This window comes from Anarrhichthys ocellatus, unplaced genomic scaffold, assembly GCF_004355925.1.
Source record: "Anarrhichthys ocellatus isolate YVR2014 unplaced genomic scaffold, GSC_Weel_1.0 scaffold203, whole genome shotgun sequence".
NCBI lineage: Eukaryota > Metazoa > Chordata > Actinopteri > Perciformes > Anarhichadidae > Anarrhichthys > Anarrhichthys ocellatus.
In genome coordinates, this window is record NW_022280233.1 from 22,046 (window position 1) to 41,538 (window position 19,493).

Consider the following 19,493-nt stretch of genomic DNA (forward strand, 5'->3'; position numbering starts at 1 on the left):
GTGATAGGGGGAGGCGGACTCATCCCCACCAGAGATGAGTCCAATGAGGGTGGTGTCATCTGCGAACTTCAGGAGCTTGACTGACTGGTGACTGGAGGTGCAGCTGTTGGTGTACAGGGAGAAGAGCAGAGGGGAAAGAATGCAGCCTTAGGGGAAACCGGTCCTGATGGTCCGGGAGGCTGAGACGTGTTTTCCCAGCTTGACGTGCTGTTTCCTGTCAAACAGGAAGTCTGTGATCCACTTGCAGGTGGAGTCGGGCACGTGCAGCTGGGAGAGCTTGTCATGCTGTTGTTGACATGTTATTTAGATGTTGCTGAGGTGTTGTTGACGTGTAATTATCATGTTGCTAACGTTATGTTAATGTTTTATTTACATGTTGCTGATGCGTTGTTTACATGTTATTGACATGTTATTAACATGCTGCTAATGCATTGTTGACGTGTTATTAACATGTTGCTAATGTTATGTCGATGTGATGTTAACATGTTGCTAATGTTTTGTTGACATGATATTTACATGTTGCTGACGTGTTGCCATCTTATTTATATTTTGCTTATGCATTTTTGACATGTTAACATGTTGTTGACATGTTATTTACATATTGCTGAGGAGTTTTGGATGTGTTATTTACATGTGTTTGTGTTGTTGATGTATTTTTTACATATTGCCTATGTGTTTTTGACCTGTTATTTACATGTTGCTGCCGTGTTATTTACATGTTGCTGACGTATTGTTGACATGTTAATTCCTTATTGTTGACATGTTGTTGGCATATCTTCTTGCAGAATCTGTCCAATGAGGAGCAGGTGGTGGTGATCCAGGCCAGGACGGTTCTAACTCTAGCAGAAAAGGTAACGGTCACAGCTGAACACAGCAGTCCATCAACCTGCTGTCCTTCCACCCTGTTTGGATCTCACACAGCTCAAATTCTTAGTCAGAGTACTTGTAGAAGGACAGATTTGGTCACTGCCATCATTTCATGATGTATTGTTGTTTGAATCATATTTACACAATGGACCATGTGACCATATGTTTATTTGTCTTAATCACCCATCTAGTCTCTTTCTGTCTCTGTTTTTAGTTTATGTTGTTGGATGTTTGTGTCTCTGCCCCCCTGAAGGGTCCTGAAGATGGAAATGTCCTCTGAACATTTCACTTCCTGCCAGTCTTTATAACAATCTACCTATTTTGTCCATCTACCTGTCTCTCCACCCGTCTCTCTCCCCGGTCAGTGGTTGGAGTCCATTGAAGTGACAAAGTCGGCTCTGCAGCAGAAGATGTTGGATATTGAAAGCGAGAAGGTAAAAACTCAACTTAAACTTAAACTCATCAAGTCTAATGTATAAAACACAGAAAAAAATCATTGTTTTTAATTTCTATTCCTTGACGAGATAGTGATAGTAGAGACAGATCTAAACAGGGAAGTTGCAGTTTATGGTCAACATCTTACCCAAAAGCCTCGAGGACACCTCATAGCAAACATTGAAAACACTAATGAGTTCCACTGGTTGAAGGTGTTTGGTGATCGTTTACACTGAACCAACAGAGGAGCTTCTCGTCATGGTGAAACCTCAGATAGAATCAATCAAACATGATGAAATTGTTTATGGTTGCATTTATGCTGTGTACATAAACAACATACTGTACAAACCCACAGCAGCCGTGTTCTGCAGATGGAGTCAAACAACAGTTGGGTTCAGATTGTCTGTTTCACATGGATTTACCTCCAGTGGAGGGAAACAGAAAGTTGCTTGTTTGATTCCCAGTAAGGGTTAGTTACAGCGGCAGAGCCTTTAGGTGATCTTTGACCTCTGTGTGTTGTTTACCAGGATCTATTCAGTAAACAGAAAGGCTACCTGGATGAAGAGTTGGACTACAGGAAGCAGTCCATGGATCAGGCTCATAAGGTCAGTAGCAGCAGAAATAGAGACACAACAAGCAGGTGATCAGAGGTGTGTGGTGCTTTAAAGGTGTTGCACAAAAATGATTCACTAAAGCCAAAACAAATACAAAAACCTACTCAGGAGGTCCAGAGTAGCTGATCCTTCACAGTCCAACAAAACAGGACACATCACTAAGACCTTCAGACCTGAACACAACCTGTTTCAGATTCTCCTCTCTTGGAGGCTACAGAACCCTGAACGCCAAAATAACCAGACATAAGAAGAGTTTCTTCCTGCAGGATGAACACTAACATCACTCAGTAACCCTTACCAGTAAATTATATATATATATATATATATATCATAGTATAAGTACTCACTTTTCTTTAACATGTCAAAATCATAAATTTTACATAGATAAAATCATTGCTGTATGTACTGCCATATCCACCTACCTCATATATAAAGCAACCTATTACATGAATCATTCCATATCTATTCCAGCACCCTTTTCACCATTGCACTACTGTCTTACTGTGTACTGATGTCATTGTGGTGTTGCAAAGTATGTGTACACACTTACTTGGCCATTAAAACTGATTCTGATCTGAGCTAATGAGAGACTAACCACCAATGTAGACAATTTCTCCTCTACAAAGAATTGATGAAGGAAGAAAACAAACACCCTCGTTTTATTTGACATCTATTTTACTGAAGATATTCTCATGAATATTTGGTAACACTTCAAAATCATCTTAAATAAATGGTAAATTTATGTAGGGGCTAAGTGGATAGCAGGGCCATCTTTCAATCAGAGGGTCGGCGGTTCGAACCCCGGCTCCGGCTCCGCTAGTCGCATGTCGATGTGTCCTTGAGCAAGACACTTAACCCCAAAATTGCTCCCGTAGCTGTGCCTACGGTGTAGAAATGTGATAGACTCTGAATTGTAAGTCACTTTGGATAAAAGCATCTGCTAAATGACTAATAGAATAGAATGTTTAATTATACTTCAGTTTATAGTTATTTTACTGTTAAAAAACAGTGAAATAATGAAGTATACTATTTATTAGTATAGTGATATAATAATATAATTATAATAATAATGATAACTATAATTATGCTTTAATTTATTTGATAAGTAATTTTATAATTGAAAAATGACATATTGTCTCATAGCTGAGAAGAGACAATAACAATTGCATTATGATTACATTCGTAAACTATATATTAACAGTTTATTATTGCACACATCACATTTCATATACTTTATTAAGCATGTGTTGATGATTTGTAAACCTTTCAGAAATCATTTGTAAATCCTTTATAAACACATAGGTAAATGGTTGGTCAGCATGGGTCAAAAAGTCCAGTGCCATTTTTAATCCCCAATCCGTCCCTGGACACAGGACAGTGAGGAAAGACGAAATACAAAGAATGACCAGAGTTAAAAGTATCGTCCAAAGTTACTTTATTAGAGTTACTTGTATGTGTTTCCAGCTCAGTGTCTCCCTGAAATAATGTTTGTTTTTGATTTTCTTTTAAAGATATGTGTTGAATTTAAAAAATACAACCAAGTGTAGTGCAGGGCTAAAAAGACTAACTCAGGTATACAGGGTTTCCCCCAACAGCATCACGTTCACTAGTTTGCATTCTATTTTAATCTTGAAACTGATAATTATATTAAAGCACAATTAATACTGACTCTTATGTTTGTCCTTGACACAGAGGATCCTGGAGCTTGAGGCCATGTTGTTTGAGGCTCTGCAGCAGCAGGAGGATTTCAGGATGGAGGAATTAAAGATGGAACAGGGTCGTCTGTCCGAAACACTGACGGAGGAAGAGAGGGACGGGCTGAGGAGAGCAATGGACCAATGGAAACGAACTGTAATGTGTGAGTTGAGAGAGAGAGACGCCCAGATTCTCCGAGAGAGGATGGAATTACTGCAACTCATACAACAGGTAAACAATTAAACAACAGGTAAAGATTACAAAAACAGGTAAACATTTAAACAACAGGTAAACATTATACAACAGGTTAACTTTTAAACAACAGGTAAACATTATACAACAGGTAAACATTTATACAACAGGTAAACAATTATACAACAGGTAAACAATTATACAACAGGTAAACAGCGAGGACCATTTGGGGTTCCAGCGAGAAAGTTTAGTGTCCGTAGAATGCACTTTTCAGAAACAAATATAATGAATGTTACACACATGTTATATACCCAGTTAAAGAAAAAAGTCTGGCAACAATATCATGCAAGCCATTTTTACACACTCCAAGTACAATTATACACAACTAATATAATCAACTAGAAGATGTACCACAATATCACGTATTTTTTCGCCATGACTCGGTGAGCTGAGCACTCCGGACAAAGCTACGAACACAAAGCTAAAGGCTAACACGCACAACCAATACATCAGAAAGCAAGATAATTCAACAAAGATTCCAGAGATATCTTCAGAATTTCTCTCCGTGAAACCATTACAGATCTGTGAGCAAACAAGCACCAGAACAACAAATCGCTTCACCGTCTAATAATCATATATGCTTCTCACCGTGAGCTGATTTCGTGAAGAGAACGGATAAATCCCCAGTTATTTCGATTCAAATATGTGTTCGAGGTATATCCTGTTTGTCATTGAACTGTTTCCTTGAAGAAAGGGGGGTCAATCTAGTTTAGGGGGGCTGGGGGTAGGGATTTGACTTTCGGCATATCGGATTTTACGCTTCGCGAGGGACGGCGCGGTTTTGATTCTGACTGGCTAACGATTCTGTCAATCAATACCACGTTACCCCGGCTCAATTCTATGGACTCTGACACGTCGAAGGAGGGTTCAATGACTGAAATCGACCAATGATAGGCTGAGATAGGTCTGCATACACACAGGGAAACTGGAATTCAGATTCAGACGAGAAAGTCCCATGGATCAGAGACAGAAACAGGCTGAGAGAGGATTCAGGCTCTCAAAATGATGCCAAACTGCTGTATTTGGATGTATTGAACACTATTAGTGATAAAACAAGTGAAATATATAGTTATATAGTATATAAAATTACAATGGAACAGCTGGTTCCAAAATTACTATTTGGTTGACCTCGCCTGACCTCTCTGTACTAAAACCTCTCTAATTTTGTTCTGCTTCACTTTGTCAAAGTCAAAATTTGCAGAGATGTTGTACTGTGATTTGGGAGAGGTTTAAACTTTCGTTAGCATCATTCAAAAGAGATAATCATGCTTTCGGTGCTTTTTTTTCAGGCGAACCTGAAACTTTTCAATTTGAGCTGTGTGCCATCTTCATTTACTCTTAACTAGTAAGAGTAATGTTGCAGAACAACCTAAACACCTGGATATCAATGTGCAAAATGTTCACTGTTCCATTTGCAACACAGGCAAACATCCATTGAATAAATGTGAAATGTTAACGGTCCAGCCACGGGATGTTAAGGTGCAACTGCTGAAAGAAAATGGCATCTGCTTTGGTTGTCTAACTAGAGGACATATGAGCAAAACTTGTAAAAGGAGGATGAGATGCCAATACTGTCAAGGAATTCACCCTAGTATACTACACATTGACAGACCCGCAAATAATGAACCAAATATGAAAAGGACCAATCAGAAAAAAGGATCGGTCAGTGGAACTCTTGTCTCATTGGAAGAGGAAGATATCGGGGCTGGAAAATAGTACCAAGCTGGCAATAGTACCAGTACAAGTAAAGGCTTCCAAAGGCGGCAAAACAATACTAACCTATGCATTTCTTGACCCTGGCAGCGCAGCAACATTTTGTACGGAGAACCTAATGAGACAGCTCAATGCAACAGAAAGGAAAGCTAAGGTTCTTCTGCAAACAATGGGTCAAAGGAAACCAGTGAGTAGTTTTGAAATAAATGGACTACAAGTGGGTGATTTGGATGGGAATAACTTCATTGAGCTTCAAAGAACATACACTCAAACAAAGATACCAGTGACAAAAGAAAACATTTTCTCTAAAAATGACCTCGGCAGGTGGCCTTACTTGAAGGAGATAAAGCTGCAAGAAGTTGATGCGGAAGTGGAACTCCTAATTGGAGTAGATGTCCCAAGGGCAATGGAGCCCTGGCAAATCATAAATAGCCAAGGCAATGGTCCCTACACTGAAAGGACGCTCTTAGGATGGGTGGTAAATGGACCACTCAACTCGTCTTCAGCTGTGGATAAATTTGGAAGGCCTGTGGCATCAGTAAACCACATTTCGATTGAACAGCTAGAAACCTTTCTAGTAAATTAGTACCACCACGATTTCCCAGAGAGAGAATATGAGGGGAAACCTCAAATGTCAGTGGAAGACCGCATTTTCATGAATCTGGTATCAAGTGCCACTTCAATAAAAGATGATCACTATTATTTACCTTTGCCACTTTGTAATAGTGATGTTAGCATGCCCAACAATTACCATATAGCAGAGCAGCGAGCGCATTACCTGGCTAATAAATTCAATAAAGATGCTGTTTATGAAGAAGAATACAAGGATTTCATGATGGATGTAATTAACAAGGGCTACGAAGAGAAGGTACCAGCAAAGGACCTGCATCAAAATGATGGCAAGGTGTGGTATATACCCCACCATGGGGTGTACCACAAACGTAAAAAGACAATCAGAGTGGTGTTTGATTGTACATCCTCATACAAAGGAACATCACTCAACAATGAACTCTTACCAGGACCTCACTTAGCCAACTCACTTCTTGGTGTTCTGCTGAGGTTCTGCCAGGAGAAGTTTGCTGTCATGGCAGATATCGAGGGGATCTTCCACCAAGTTCGTGTTTACGAAAAGGATTCAAACTTGCTAAGATTTCTGTGGTGGCCAGACGGAGACACAAGCCAACCTTTAGAGCAATACCGAATGAAAGTTCATTTGTTCGGTGCCATCTCCTCACCAAGTTGCTCCAATTATGCTCTCCAAAGAACAGCAGAAGATAATAAGGACAAATGCGATGCAATGGCAGTTGACACCATTAAATCAAACGTTTATGTTGATGACTGCCTTAAATCTTTGGCAACAGAAAAGCAAGCTATTAACCTCATGAAGAATCTCAGTGAGCTGTGTGCTAAAGGAGGATTCAAACTAAGAAAATGGGTTAGCAATAGCCGTGCTGTCTTGGCTGCTGTTCCAGAAAAACACAAAGCCAAACAGATTAAAGAACTGGACCTTGACTGAGAGAAGCTGCCTGTGGAGAGGGCTCTTGGGATGTACTGGAATATTGAAGAGGATACGTTTGGATTCCAGATAGCAATCAAAACCAGATCTCTCACCAGGCGTGCTGTACTTTCTACTGTCAGTTCAGTATATGATCCATTACGTCTTGCTGCACCTTTTGTACTTAAGGCGAAACAAATTCTCCAAGATCTTTGCCGGGCAAAGTGTGGATGGGATCTAACAATTCCTAAGGATTTCTCCAAACCATATGAAAAATGGCTGACGGAGCTAGATCAACTAAAACATTTTCAGGTCAAAAGATGTTTGAAACCTGAAGATTTTGGCCAGGTAGAATCAACACAGTTACAACATTTTAGTGACGCCAGTGAGCAAGGTTATGGAACTGCCAGTTATCTCAGATGTGTCAACAGTTTGGGGGGAGTTCATATTGCTTTAGTGATGGGAAAGTCCAGAGTAACCCCTCTTAAAAAAATGACCATCCCCAGACTCAAGCTCACAGCGGCCACTTTAGCTGTACGAATTGATCGGATGTTACACTCAGAGTTACAACTGAACCTGCAAGAGTCCATTCTTTGGACAGACAGCCAGCCCGTACTTAAATACATCCGCAATAAGACCAAGAGATTCCACACATTTGTGGCCAATAGGATTGCTGTTATTCATGACTTGTCAAGAGAGACTCAGTGGAGGTATGTGGACTCCAAAAGCAACCCTGCAGATGATGCTTCATGGGGATTAAACATTGAAGCATTCATGAAGTCTAGAAGAAGGCTACATTTCCTGTTAAAGGTGGAATCTCAGTGGCCTAAGGACCCAGACAAAATGTCACAAAGTTATCTTTTGTCGGATGATCCCAAAGTGAAAAGGGATGTGATCGTGAACACAACGAGCATTGAGGGAAAAAGTCCCACCAGTAAGTTGATTGAGTACTACTCAGACTGGAACAGCCTGAAAAAAGCTGTAGCTTGGATATTGAGGTTGAAAAGATTGCTCTTGGAGATCACTCAAAGAACAAAGATGACAAAGACTGGATTGCTGCTGAGTAATGATAAATCACTGAAGGAACGTGCCATGAAACTAAAGGTGCCATTCAGTTCAGATTTGACGGTGAAAGATGTGAAAAATGCTGAAAAGGCCATATATGCATTTGAGCAACAGCAACATTTTGCACTGGAAATTTCCCTCCTGGAAAAGGGAAAACACTGCCGAAAAGAGAGCCCTATATTAAAAATGGATCCCATCCTAGAAGAAGGTGTCCTGAGAGTGGGGGGAAGGATTAACAGATCAGCTATGCCAGTAAGCGCTAAGAATCCCATAATCTTACCCAAAAAATCTCACATATCCGAGGTCATTCTAAGATACATACACACCCAAGTTGGTCATTCTGGAAGGAATCATATGCTCTCAAAACAAGGACAGAAATACTGGATGTCCTCTGCAAATTCTTCAGCAAGAAAGATCATCAGAAACTGCGTTTTCTGCAGAGGAATGCAGTCTAAAGTAGGAGAGCAAAAAATGGCAGATCTTCCACAGGATCTGCCACCTTTCACTTCAGTTGGCATGGACTATTTTGGACCTTTTGAGATTAAGCGAGGTCGGACCAATGTAAAACGGTGGGGGGGTAATCTTTACATGCCTTACTAGCCGAGCAATCCATCTTGAGGTGGCTAGTAGTTTGGACACTAACTCCTGCATCAATGCAATATGCAGATTTCTATGTCGCAGAGGTACCGTAAAAACCATCAGATCAGATCAAGGTACAAATTTTGTTGGTGCACAAAGGGAGCTGGAACGATCATTAAAATAACTAAATCATGACGAAATCCAAAGAAATCTACTCCAAGAAGGAATAGAGTGGATATTTAACCCAGCAGCAGGTGCTCACCACGGAGGTGTATGGGAGAGACTAATTAAGTCACTAAAGAAAATTCTGTACTCTGTGGTGAAAGAACAAGTTCTGGATGATGAGGCCTTGCAGACAGCCTTATGTTAGGTGGAAGCTATAATGAATGATAGACCAATCACAACAATAACAAATGACTTGAATGATGTGGAACCTGTAACGCCTAATTATTTGCTTCTACTCAAAACAAACCCCGTCATGCCTTCAGGAATATTCAAGAAAGAGGACCTGTACTCTAGAAGGAGATGGAGACAGGTACAATATCTGGCTGACCTTTTCTGGAAAAGATGGTTCAGGGAATACCTTCCAATCATGCAACAGCGAAATAAGTGGAATGAAATCAAAAGGAACTTTCTACCTGGAGACCTCATTGTTATTGTGGATGATTGGGCTCCTAGAAACTCCTGGGTGCTAGTGCGGATTCTAAAGACCATGCAAGGAAGTAAAGGACTAGTCCGCAGTGTCCTAGTTAAAACCAGAACAAGTGTTATACAGAGACCCATCAACAAACTCTGTCTGCTCCTTGAAGCTGGAGAGTAACTGGTGCTGGACAGTAGTTTGGAGAAGTTATGAACTTAAAGATGAACTTTATCTATCTATGGACTCTGGACGACAAGAAAAAAAAAAAAAGGAAAATAAAATAAAAATGGAATATATTTGTGTTTTGAATATTGACTCTATTTATTAATTGATGCAATTGCTGTATTCGAAGCAATTAGGGGCTGGAATGTTAGAGCCATATCTTTTTGATTACAAATCATAATTTCTCATTTTGCTAATATATTTGTATGACCTAAACACATTCCTTTAATTTATGAACAAAGGTTAAATTTTGCATTCTGTATAATTGTTTTTCTTTTGGAACTTTTGTGATTAATCAGATGAGGATCAGCTGGTATAAGAGGAAGGGGTGGGACTGAGTCTCGAGTTGGTTTTTCCTTTGTGCAGAACAGGGCATCGGAACAGTCTTTGACCTCACATTAAACTGATAATGTTTTGCTGTTAACTTTGTCGAAAGAGAAAATAAATCAATCAAGCGACGGCAAAGGAATCAATGTCTGCAACAGTTATTATTTGGACGGTTTAATGTGTGAGTCAGAAACAGAGCCCTGTAACGTGGCTCAGTACATAGGAAGAGGAACCAAGAACAGGCCACCACAGTGTTGAACCAATCAGATCTTTAGTTTGACATGTTGGGCGTATTCTTTGACGTGTCAGAGCCTGCTAGCTGGCCTAGCCATACGTGATTGGTCAGTGGGCTAGCCTGACATGTCGGGCGGTGACAATCCCAATATCTGCTGCCTCTGTCGAGCGGACATTTTCAGCCTCAAACGCATTAAAACGTATTCAAGAAATACAACTGGGGAGGCTCGACTGTCTTCACTGGCGTCCAGGAATCGAGAAGGACTTCTTACTGGAACTAAAACACACGGATGTACTTAACAACCATGAGATTAAACTCTTTATTAACAAAGAAAGGAGGATGGACTTTGTCTTTAAATAGTGAACAGCATCTCTGGTAAGTCAACTGCTTTTGTTTGTACATCTGCAGTAGCTTTAAGATGCTTGTTTATATATTATTATTTGTATAACTTTTATAAAGATGGATTTTTGTTTGGTTTAATATGTGATAGGAACCATTGTTACGTCCAATGTTGCTCTGGGGACATATTTAGCCGGTGCCAGTGTTGGCAACTTGGCGACGTTCTCGCTAAATCTGGCGACTTTCCAAACCCTCATGGCGACTGTTTTTGTCAAAAGCTACTAGCGACAAATCTAGCGACTTGTTCTGGTGTTATTTGAGAGTTTTCTGACGTTAAAGCAAGTACGTTCTGCACTCTTGTGAACGAGCAGCGGGTGCTGCCGTGAGCCCCTCCACCGCCGCCCCAAAGCACACACAGGCGGGTACTCTCACAGAAGCCTGGTGCAGCAGTCCCAGCTGCAGTCAGAGCAGAGAGGAGACGCACTCTATCTATAGGTGTTGGCTTCATTTTTGCACGAAACAAATAATAACCGTAGCTGTGTTTCAGCTGCAGGACAGCAGTGAAGGCCCAGGTATAGAATGCACGGCACGCCACTGGATTAGAATCAATAAAAATTCCTAAATATTTAAAATCTGACACTACCTGTAGCCTCTCACCAGCAATGTAGCCTCTCACCAGCAACATAAACATCTAGCTCCGGTGACACTTTGCAAGCCCTCTTTGTGAAGAACAGACAAACAGTCTTTTTAACATTCAGGTGAAGGCAGGAATCTGCAAGCCATTTAGTTACATTTGTCATTGTGGACGTGAGTTTGAGTGCAACTTGTTCTTTGTTCTTTGCGTGCACATGAATCAATGTATCGTCAGCGTGTATATTTGAAAGTCACACCCATCGCAGACACCCGGCAAATCATTAATGTATAAACTGAATAATAAAGGTCCTACAATTTCACTTCTATGTCAAAATGAAGCTCTATAATCAAAACCAAACAATCTGTTTTCAAACTGTCTTTTTTCCAACTAAATTGGAGACACAAGCACCATTTCAATTTAGTAGCAACAACACACTGATGTACTCTGCTTTCTTTAGTACTTTGTATCCCTTTTTATTTTAGTCATACAGACCAGTGAAGACGTTCCAGTCCATTAACTCACATTTCAATGAATATAAAAGTAGAAAGGCTTCAGAAACTTAATTTAATTGAGTTGCCATTGAAGTATTTTGTTTTACAAAACAAAATACACAAAGAAAAGTAGAATTACAGTAGAGTTATCATTGCAAACTATTACTGTGAACTCACTGAAATACAAATAATTTCAGAAAAATTACAGTGCAATGGTAAACCAAAAAATTGAGCTTACCTGAGGTCTATTTGTATTACTAAAGCTACTTAGTGTGTATGTCTGTTCATTTGTGTGGGTGTTTCGTTCGACAAGCCTCTTGATCGTGTGTGTCTATTGTAAGAAACTGTGTTTTGGAGGATGTGTGTTGCAACATTGCAAACCAATCATAAAACAGAAACTCTTAAACCTACAACCAGCAAGCAGTTAAACAACTGGTACACTTTTAAACAACAGTTACTATTTAACTGTTTGTTTTGTGCATTTTTGACATGAGGTTTGTGTTTGACAGCGGAACAAGGAGCTGGAGGAATGCATAGAAGCACAGAAACGACAGATTAAAGAGCTGGAAGAGAAGGTACGGGCTAATAGAAACACAATGAATTCTTGTTTTTGATGGAGACAAGTACATGTACAGTTAGCAACAGCTCATTCCATCACCTTGGCAACACATGTACACTGTAAAAGCTGACAGGATGTAAATCTGCTTTCTGTGACTTTCCACTGACTCTCCACTTCTTTTTCTTCCAGTTTCTATTTCTGTTTCTATTCTTCTCTTTGGCTTTCATCCTCTGGTCCTAACAGCAGCTGGTGAGTCAAACAGCAACATGGTTTACTGTTGGGCTTTCTGCAGGGGCAACACATTTAAACGCTGGGCAACGGGTAACTACAGGGCAATAAAGTCTACCCCAGGTACACAGGATGTACTGAAGGTATACAGAGGTTACTCCAGGTACACAGGATGTACTGAAGGTATACAGAGAGTACTGGGGAGACTGGCTCAGTGAAAGAGCGGGTCTATCTTCAATCAGAGGATCGGCGGTTCGCTCCAATAGTCGATGTATCCTTCTGCAAGACACCTTGCATGGTGTATGAAAGGGTGAGTTAAAGTACTGTACTGTACTGAAGGTATACAGACTTTACTCGAGGTATACAGGATGTACTTAAGGTGTACAGAGGTTACTCCAAGTATACATACCATACTGAATGCATACAGAGCGTATTGAAGGTCTACTGAACGTATACAAGGTGTACTGAAGGTATACAGAATTTACTCCAGGTGTATAGGGATTTACCCCAGGTGTGCCCCACTCTGTGTATACAGTGTATCCCATGTATACCGAGTGTACACCAGGTATACCACAGGTATACAGAGTGCACTGAAGATATAGAATGTGAACTAAAGATATACAGGTATATCAGGTGTAAAAAAGGTATACCGGGTGTAATAAAGGTACACAGGTACACCCAACATATACCCCAGGTGGACAGAGTTCAACCCAGGTGTACAGGTTTTATACCAGGTGAACAGGATTTTCCCAGGCTTACAGAGTGTACCCCAGGTCTCAAAGATTCACCCCAAATATATAGAACATACCTCAGGTCTACAGGGTTTAGTCCAGGTATACAGAATATACCCCAGGTCTACAGAGTTTAGCCCAGGTATACATAGTGTACCCCAGGTCTATAGAGTTTAGCCCGAGTGTACAGAATGTAACCCAGGTCTACAGGGTTTAGCCCAGGTATACAGAATCTACACCAGGTCTATAGGGTTTAGCCCAGGTGTACAGTGTACCCCAAGTTTACAGTGTTTCCTATCACTTTGTTTTAGCTCAACAGCTGTCAATGACTGTTTTAATTAACATACATACCATTGGATCACATCAACTTAAAGGTTTTAATGTTCCAGTCTGTGTTTTAGTGTCTGCACACCTCCAGAGTCCAGCAGCTGAAAACTCAGCAGGGTCAGCTCAGTCTTGATCAGACCAAGCAACCTGAGGATTCAGAAGGATTCACGGTATGAACCAGCAGCTTACAGACTCGGGTATGTTGGCTTCACTGCCCCACTGACCTGCTTCTGGCTGCTGTCAGCCAATCAGAGCGGGACCCAGCTGTTAGCTGACTCTGGAACACAGTCACACCTCAAAGACGAAGACATTGATGGTTTCCATGGCTACAGATTGACGTTTCAGACAAGTGAAAACCAAAACCGGCAATATGCTTTGTAGCTTACTGTTAGCTACTGTTTACTGAGAACTTCTGGTTTAGAAACCTGATATGCAGCTGACAAACACATTCTGGCCTCACGAGGCCCGCTGGACTAAAGTGGTGCCTGACTTCATACAGTGTTAGATCACCCAACTAGAATTCATGCAATGTTAGCTCAGCTAGCTAGACGTCATACAGCGTTAGCTAAGCTTGTAAATATTGCCAGCTAACTTAGCTGAATTCTAACAGGTGACTTCAGTGTTAAGGTAGTTGATTTGGTCAGTTACAGTCAACTAACCTGTTTGTGGGTGAAGGAAGCTTCAGGGACAGATGCAAAGCGTGATGAACAACCATAGATGCTCAGTAAAATGGTTGCTAAGCTACCTTGATGAATTCACACAGTAGAATCACTGTAGAAACACACTATGAAACATTACAAACATTCTGCTCTAAAATATGGGTTCAGTTGAGTTTAACTTTTTCCTGATTGTCTGATCCACATGCAGACTGGAGAGTCAACTAACATTATGGAACCTTTCAGCTCCACTCATGGATCTATGGTTACAATGTGTAACTTTTCAGCCCCCTTGAGTCATCCCGGGACCAAAACTGATGTAGGAAACAATTTTTCATGGCATCAGGAGGTCTACTAGAGCTGCAACAACTGAACAACAGGAACACAGAGCTAGGAAAACCATGTTCTGATCTGAAGAAACAAAAAAGTCTGAAACAGGTTTTAATGTCAGAAATGTCATCACTCTGCAGAGTTTAGATTTTGCCCAGACTGCTCCACATTATAAAGTGGTGAGATTTCACACATTAACTATGAGTTCAAACTGAAAGTGAAAGTTTTTTAAAGATCCCTTGAATAATGAATGATAATTTCATGATTCAACAAATATATGTATATGTAATGTATATATATATATATATATGTATATATATATATGTATGTATATATGTATATATATGTATATATATATATATATATGTATGTATATATGTATATATATGTATGTATATATGTATATATATGTATATGTGTATATATATGTATATATATGTATATATATGTATATGTATATATATATGTATATGTATATATATATGTATATATATATGTATGTATATATATATGTATGTATATATGTATGTATATATATATGTATGTATATATATGTATATATATATGTATGTATATATATGTATATATGTATGTATATATATATATGTATATATATATGTATATATGTATATGTATATATATATATGTATATATGTATATGTATATATATATATGTATATATGTATATATGTATATATTTATGTATATATGTATATATGTATATGTATATATATATATGTATATATGTATATGTATATATATATTTATGTATATATGTATATATGTATATATATATGTGTATATATATATGTATATATGTATATGTATATATATATGAAAAAGAAAACAATATGATATATATGAAATATGTCATATCAGATTGTTTTCTTTTTCAGTTAAAATGCTCTTTCTAAGCTTTGATTGCATATCAGGGTTTTGAGTTTCACTCTCCACCAATTTGTCGGTTCAATATTAAATCCCTTTAGCTTTTATTCTTAACTTTTAAAAACAGAACATGAGTTATTTATAATGTCAAGTATCTTCCCTCAACTGAATGGGGTTCAGAGCAGAGTCAACACGATGAATCCGTTCTTTTAAAAACTGGATCTACTCTTTTATTTCTATTATTTCAGATGATATTTTTCTATCTCTGCTGTGACAGTGAACTCATTGAACATCCAAACAGTTGTCAGTTTGATGTGATTATGGATTAAAATGGTGGAAATGAGACTGAAGACAAAACTGTGTTTGTGTTTTGTTGTTAAAAATTAGTGTTTCACAAATTGTCCTTCAGTTTCAGATTGTTTCCTCTTTTTTCTAACAATATATATGTATATATTTCTGTGGTTGATGAAGCAGCACAGACAGGAAGGATACAAACATTCAGGGCAAAGTGGAGAAGCGAATGTCAAGCGGACGACCTGAGGACTGGGCATCAGGTTTAGCCTCTCCAGAGGCTAATGGACGGAGCAGGTCGGGAGACAACCAGACAGGTTGAGCTCCTCAGGAGAAATCGTCGGTGGAGGCTGCATCCCTCAGGAGGATTAAGATAAAACCCCTGTGGACACTACCGAAGATGGTAACGGAACCCTCTAGAGGCGCCACAGAGACAGGATCCCCCTGGAACACGGCCAAAGAGACAGGATCCCACCAGAACATGGCCAAAGAGACAGGATCCCACTGGAACACGGCCACGGAGACGTGATCCCACAGGAACACGGCCACAGAGACAGGACCCACAGGAACACGGCCACAGAGACAGGATCCCACTGGAACAAGGCCTCAGAGAAAGGATCACGCTGGAACAAGGCCACAGAGACAGGATCACACTGGAACACGGCCACAGAGACATGATCCCACTGGAACAAGGCCACAGAGACAGGATCCCACTGGAACACAAACACAGAGACAGGATCCCACAGGAACAAGGCCACAGAGACAGGATCCACAGGAACAAGGCCACAGAGACAGGATCCACTGGAACACGGCAACAGAGACGTGATCCCACTGGTGCATAGCTAAGAGAGGTCAGTGGAGAGCTGGAGAGCAGATTTACTACCAGAGACTTGCCGATACTAACGCTATTAGTATTGAGAACAGTCCTTTGACAGATGCCAAAATAAATTGTCTGCTGGCACGTTAATGTCCGGCTGCTTCCCCCGCAATGAAAATCAGATCCAAACTCAGCTACGGAGTTCTGCACCACGACTTGACAGCGCGATTGTTTGAAGGGCAAATGTTTCTGCATTGGAAAGTTGGGTAGTTATTGACACCTGAGTCATTACCACAGCAACACATGCACATGTTTGGTGATAAATCCAGTCTGATTACTGACGAATAACAACACGGACAGTCTGTCTTCAAGATTTGACTTGAGAAACAAAGTCTGACCAAACAAAGACTTAATTATCTTACATCATCTGTTTTAGTAAACTATTATATTTTCTTCATTCACTTGTCTCCTGATTGAAATACTGTCTCACTGTGCCTTTGAGATTCTGTCAGACAGGAACATGAGAGCTTCATGTTAACATAAAATTACAGACTTTGTTATGGTCCACTGAGTTTGTGTGTGTGTGTGTGTGTGTGTGTGTGTGTGTGTGTGTGTGTGTGTGTGTGTGTGTGTGTGTGAGAGTGAGTGTGCGTGTCTGTGAGAGAGAGAGAGAGAGAGAGAGAGAGAGATATGAGATTAAGTGAATGTGACAGTCAGAGATATCCAGTTCAGACCTCGGCGTCTTCAGAGATCAGCAGTAATGAGCACTGACCTGTGAGCATCAAGTCTATAAAGTCCAATAGTTAAAGTCTCTGAAAGCTTCAGAGCTCTGACATCGCATGATGATGTCAGTGTTCACCCTGAACACCAGGATGCTCTTCACTTGATAAATAACCAATACCAGCTAACAGGTGATCGATCAGCGTCCTGCAGTAACATGTTTGTGACGATTAGATATAAAAGCTTGGTGAAGTCGTCCCGTCGGACCTCTATGATGACTCAGGAAGGTGAAAACGATGATATTTCTGTATTTGCTGCTGTTTGTTCCTGTTTCTGCTGGAAACACAAATAGGAGAGGAGTTCCTGAGGCTCAACAAGGATTCAAACCAACAACCTCTCATGAGAATCTGATTCAAACCTCATCCTCTTTCACCAGGACTCATTTTCTCTCTTGTTTCTCCTCTTCTTCCTCCCTCTGATCAGTTCCTCTCAGTCTCAGTTTGAGATCACAGTTACTCCCTCCTCCTTGGCCTCCTCCTCCTCCTTGACCTCCTCCTCCCCCTCCAGTCCTCTTCTTCCTCTCCTTGTCTCGTCTCAGATCAGATCTCTCCATGATGTCTACGAGGAGGTGTTCCCAGGACGACGACTGCTCCTCTCTCCTCTCCCGGCTGGGTTCAGACTCTCCTCGTTCTCGGATGAAGTATGGAGGGATGTTCTGTAGCGTCGAAGGAGCTTTCGAGAACAAAACTCTGGACTTCGAGTCGTTCAGTCCGCAGACGCAGCGTCGCCGAGCCGCTCGAACCCAAACCCAGGAGCCTGATGGACGAGGAGGAGTAGGAGGAGGAAGAGGAGGACAGACAGTGGTGTTTCCCTCTGGACACACCCGGGAAAACTACGGCAAGAGAGAGGTTAAAGAGACGATATTCATAACACATTTTAATTCAGAATGCTAAAACTTTGTGAATGATTTCTAGATATTTAAGTCGTTTCAAAACAAGGATTCAAATATTTGAAAGTATTTATTGTTCAGATTTAGTGTTGAAATAATTTAACCTGACTAATGTCTTTTTGAAAACAATGTTATAAACAAATTTAACTTGTTATCATCAGTTAACAGTGATTTAAAGCTGATCACACAGGATTCAAGTGATATATAAATATTAAAAACAGATAAATAAAGATTATTCATAAATAAAAGAACAATACACATTATTTATTATGTGTTGAGGTATTTGTACAGTGTCACGTTTATTGAAATCAGTTGAATTTAAACACATTTGTGCTTTAAAGACAAAATAATCAATTCATAATTAATGACGTCAATCATTTCATCAATAAAATGAGGAAGCAGCTTTTAGTTGTCTCATTATGTCCCCCCCCTCCCGGAAATATTTCCGGAATCACTTGTCAAAATAAAAGTATGTGCAGTTCACACCATTATAAAACATCCAGTGAGATGTTTAAAATGAATCATACTTTACACATATATATTATTATTTATGATCATATAACGGGCCGTTTTACTGCGGTGAGTACTTTGATTACTTTACAACATTTGTCTGATTATAATCAAGTATTATTTTTATATTTCCAGTGTGTTATTCGTACTTTAATCTCATCGACCACTGCGTGTATTTTAACTTTAATTACATCCATCCCCTTAGGAAAAAAATATTGTACCTTAACATAAAGATAATGTTCGTCTGCGGACTTTATTTTGATGCTTTACACCGGAAGCCGGGTGTGTATTGTCGGGAGCGTGACGTCATCAGCGACAGCAACAAAGCAGGCTGTGAGTGTGTGTGAGCGAATCAATCAGCCGATCGCAGATTGATCACGATGGCGTTCCAGAACAAGAAGAGCAGCGTCAGAGCCGCGGTAGGTCCAACCCGAACCGAGCCGGGAGAACGGGGAAACGGGGCCGGTGAGGGAGGATGCTGCAGCCTGTCAATCACCGACCCGTCAGAACCAGACCGAGGCTGACCCGGATCAGGCTTGGACCTGGTGGTTTATTTAAGGGGGATATAAACGTAATAAATCTGATACATTATACTTCATCTCCTGCAGCTGATCAATAATACAAACATTTGAACTATGACTGATTTCATGAACTAAAATCATTTTCAGGGTCCACAGAATATATGTGGTGGTTCTAGTGGTTCTTGGTCTTTGACCATCTGCTGGTTCATCAGGTCACTGAGAGAAGAGCATGGAGTCTATTTTAGCAGCAAGCTAATAAAAAGCATTATAATAACCGTTGTTACTCTGAGCACAATGGACATGAGGTGTATATATATATATATAATATATATATAATATATATATATATATATTATATATATATAT

At 40.0% G+C, this 19,493-nt stretch overlaps 2 protein-coding genes across 12 annotated transcripts in view; both read left to right on the forward strand.

Moving 5' to 3' along the window:
- Nucleotides 1-17,716, forward strand: part of jakmip3 (Janus kinase and microtubule interacting protein 3) — a 39,275-nt gene extending 21,559 nt beyond the window's left edge. For 6 of the 9 annotated variants that reach the window (XM_031878791.1, XM_031878795.1, XM_031878797.1 and 3 more), the window contains 6 exons: nucleotides 786-851; nucleotides 1,233-1,301; nucleotides 1,830-1,907; nucleotides 3,609-3,842; nucleotides 12,113-12,178; nucleotides 12,352-14,657. In XM_031878791.1, the coding sequence (XP_031734651.1) occupies nucleotides 786-851; nucleotides 1,233-1,301; nucleotides 1,830-1,907; nucleotides 3,609-3,842; nucleotides 12,113-12,178; nucleotides 12,352-12,402 (564 nt within the window). In that variant the 3' untranslated portion in view covers nucleotides 12,403-14,657. Of the gene's footprint in view, nucleotides 1-785; nucleotides 852-1,232; nucleotides 1,302-1,829; nucleotides 1,908-3,608; nucleotides 3,843-12,112; nucleotides 12,179-12,351; nucleotides 14,658-17,630 lie in introns of those variants that run through there. The other 3 variants (XM_031878794.1, XM_031878792.1, XM_031878793.1) reach the window with 3 other exon arrangements.
- Nucleotides 17,684-19,493, forward strand: part of dpysl4 (dihydropyrimidinase like 4) — a 14,361-nt gene continuing 12,551 nt past the window's right edge. For 2 of the 3 annotated variants that reach the window (XM_031878802.1, XM_031878801.1), the window contains exon 1: nucleotides 17,684-18,055. In XM_031878802.1, coding sequence (XP_031734662.1) covers nucleotides 17,759-18,055 — 297 coding nt within the window. In that variant the 5' untranslated portion in view covers nucleotides 17,684-17,758. Of the gene's footprint in view, nucleotides 18,056-18,870; nucleotides 19,026-19,493 lie in introns of those variants that run through there. The other variant, XM_031878803.1, reaches the window with a different exon arrangement.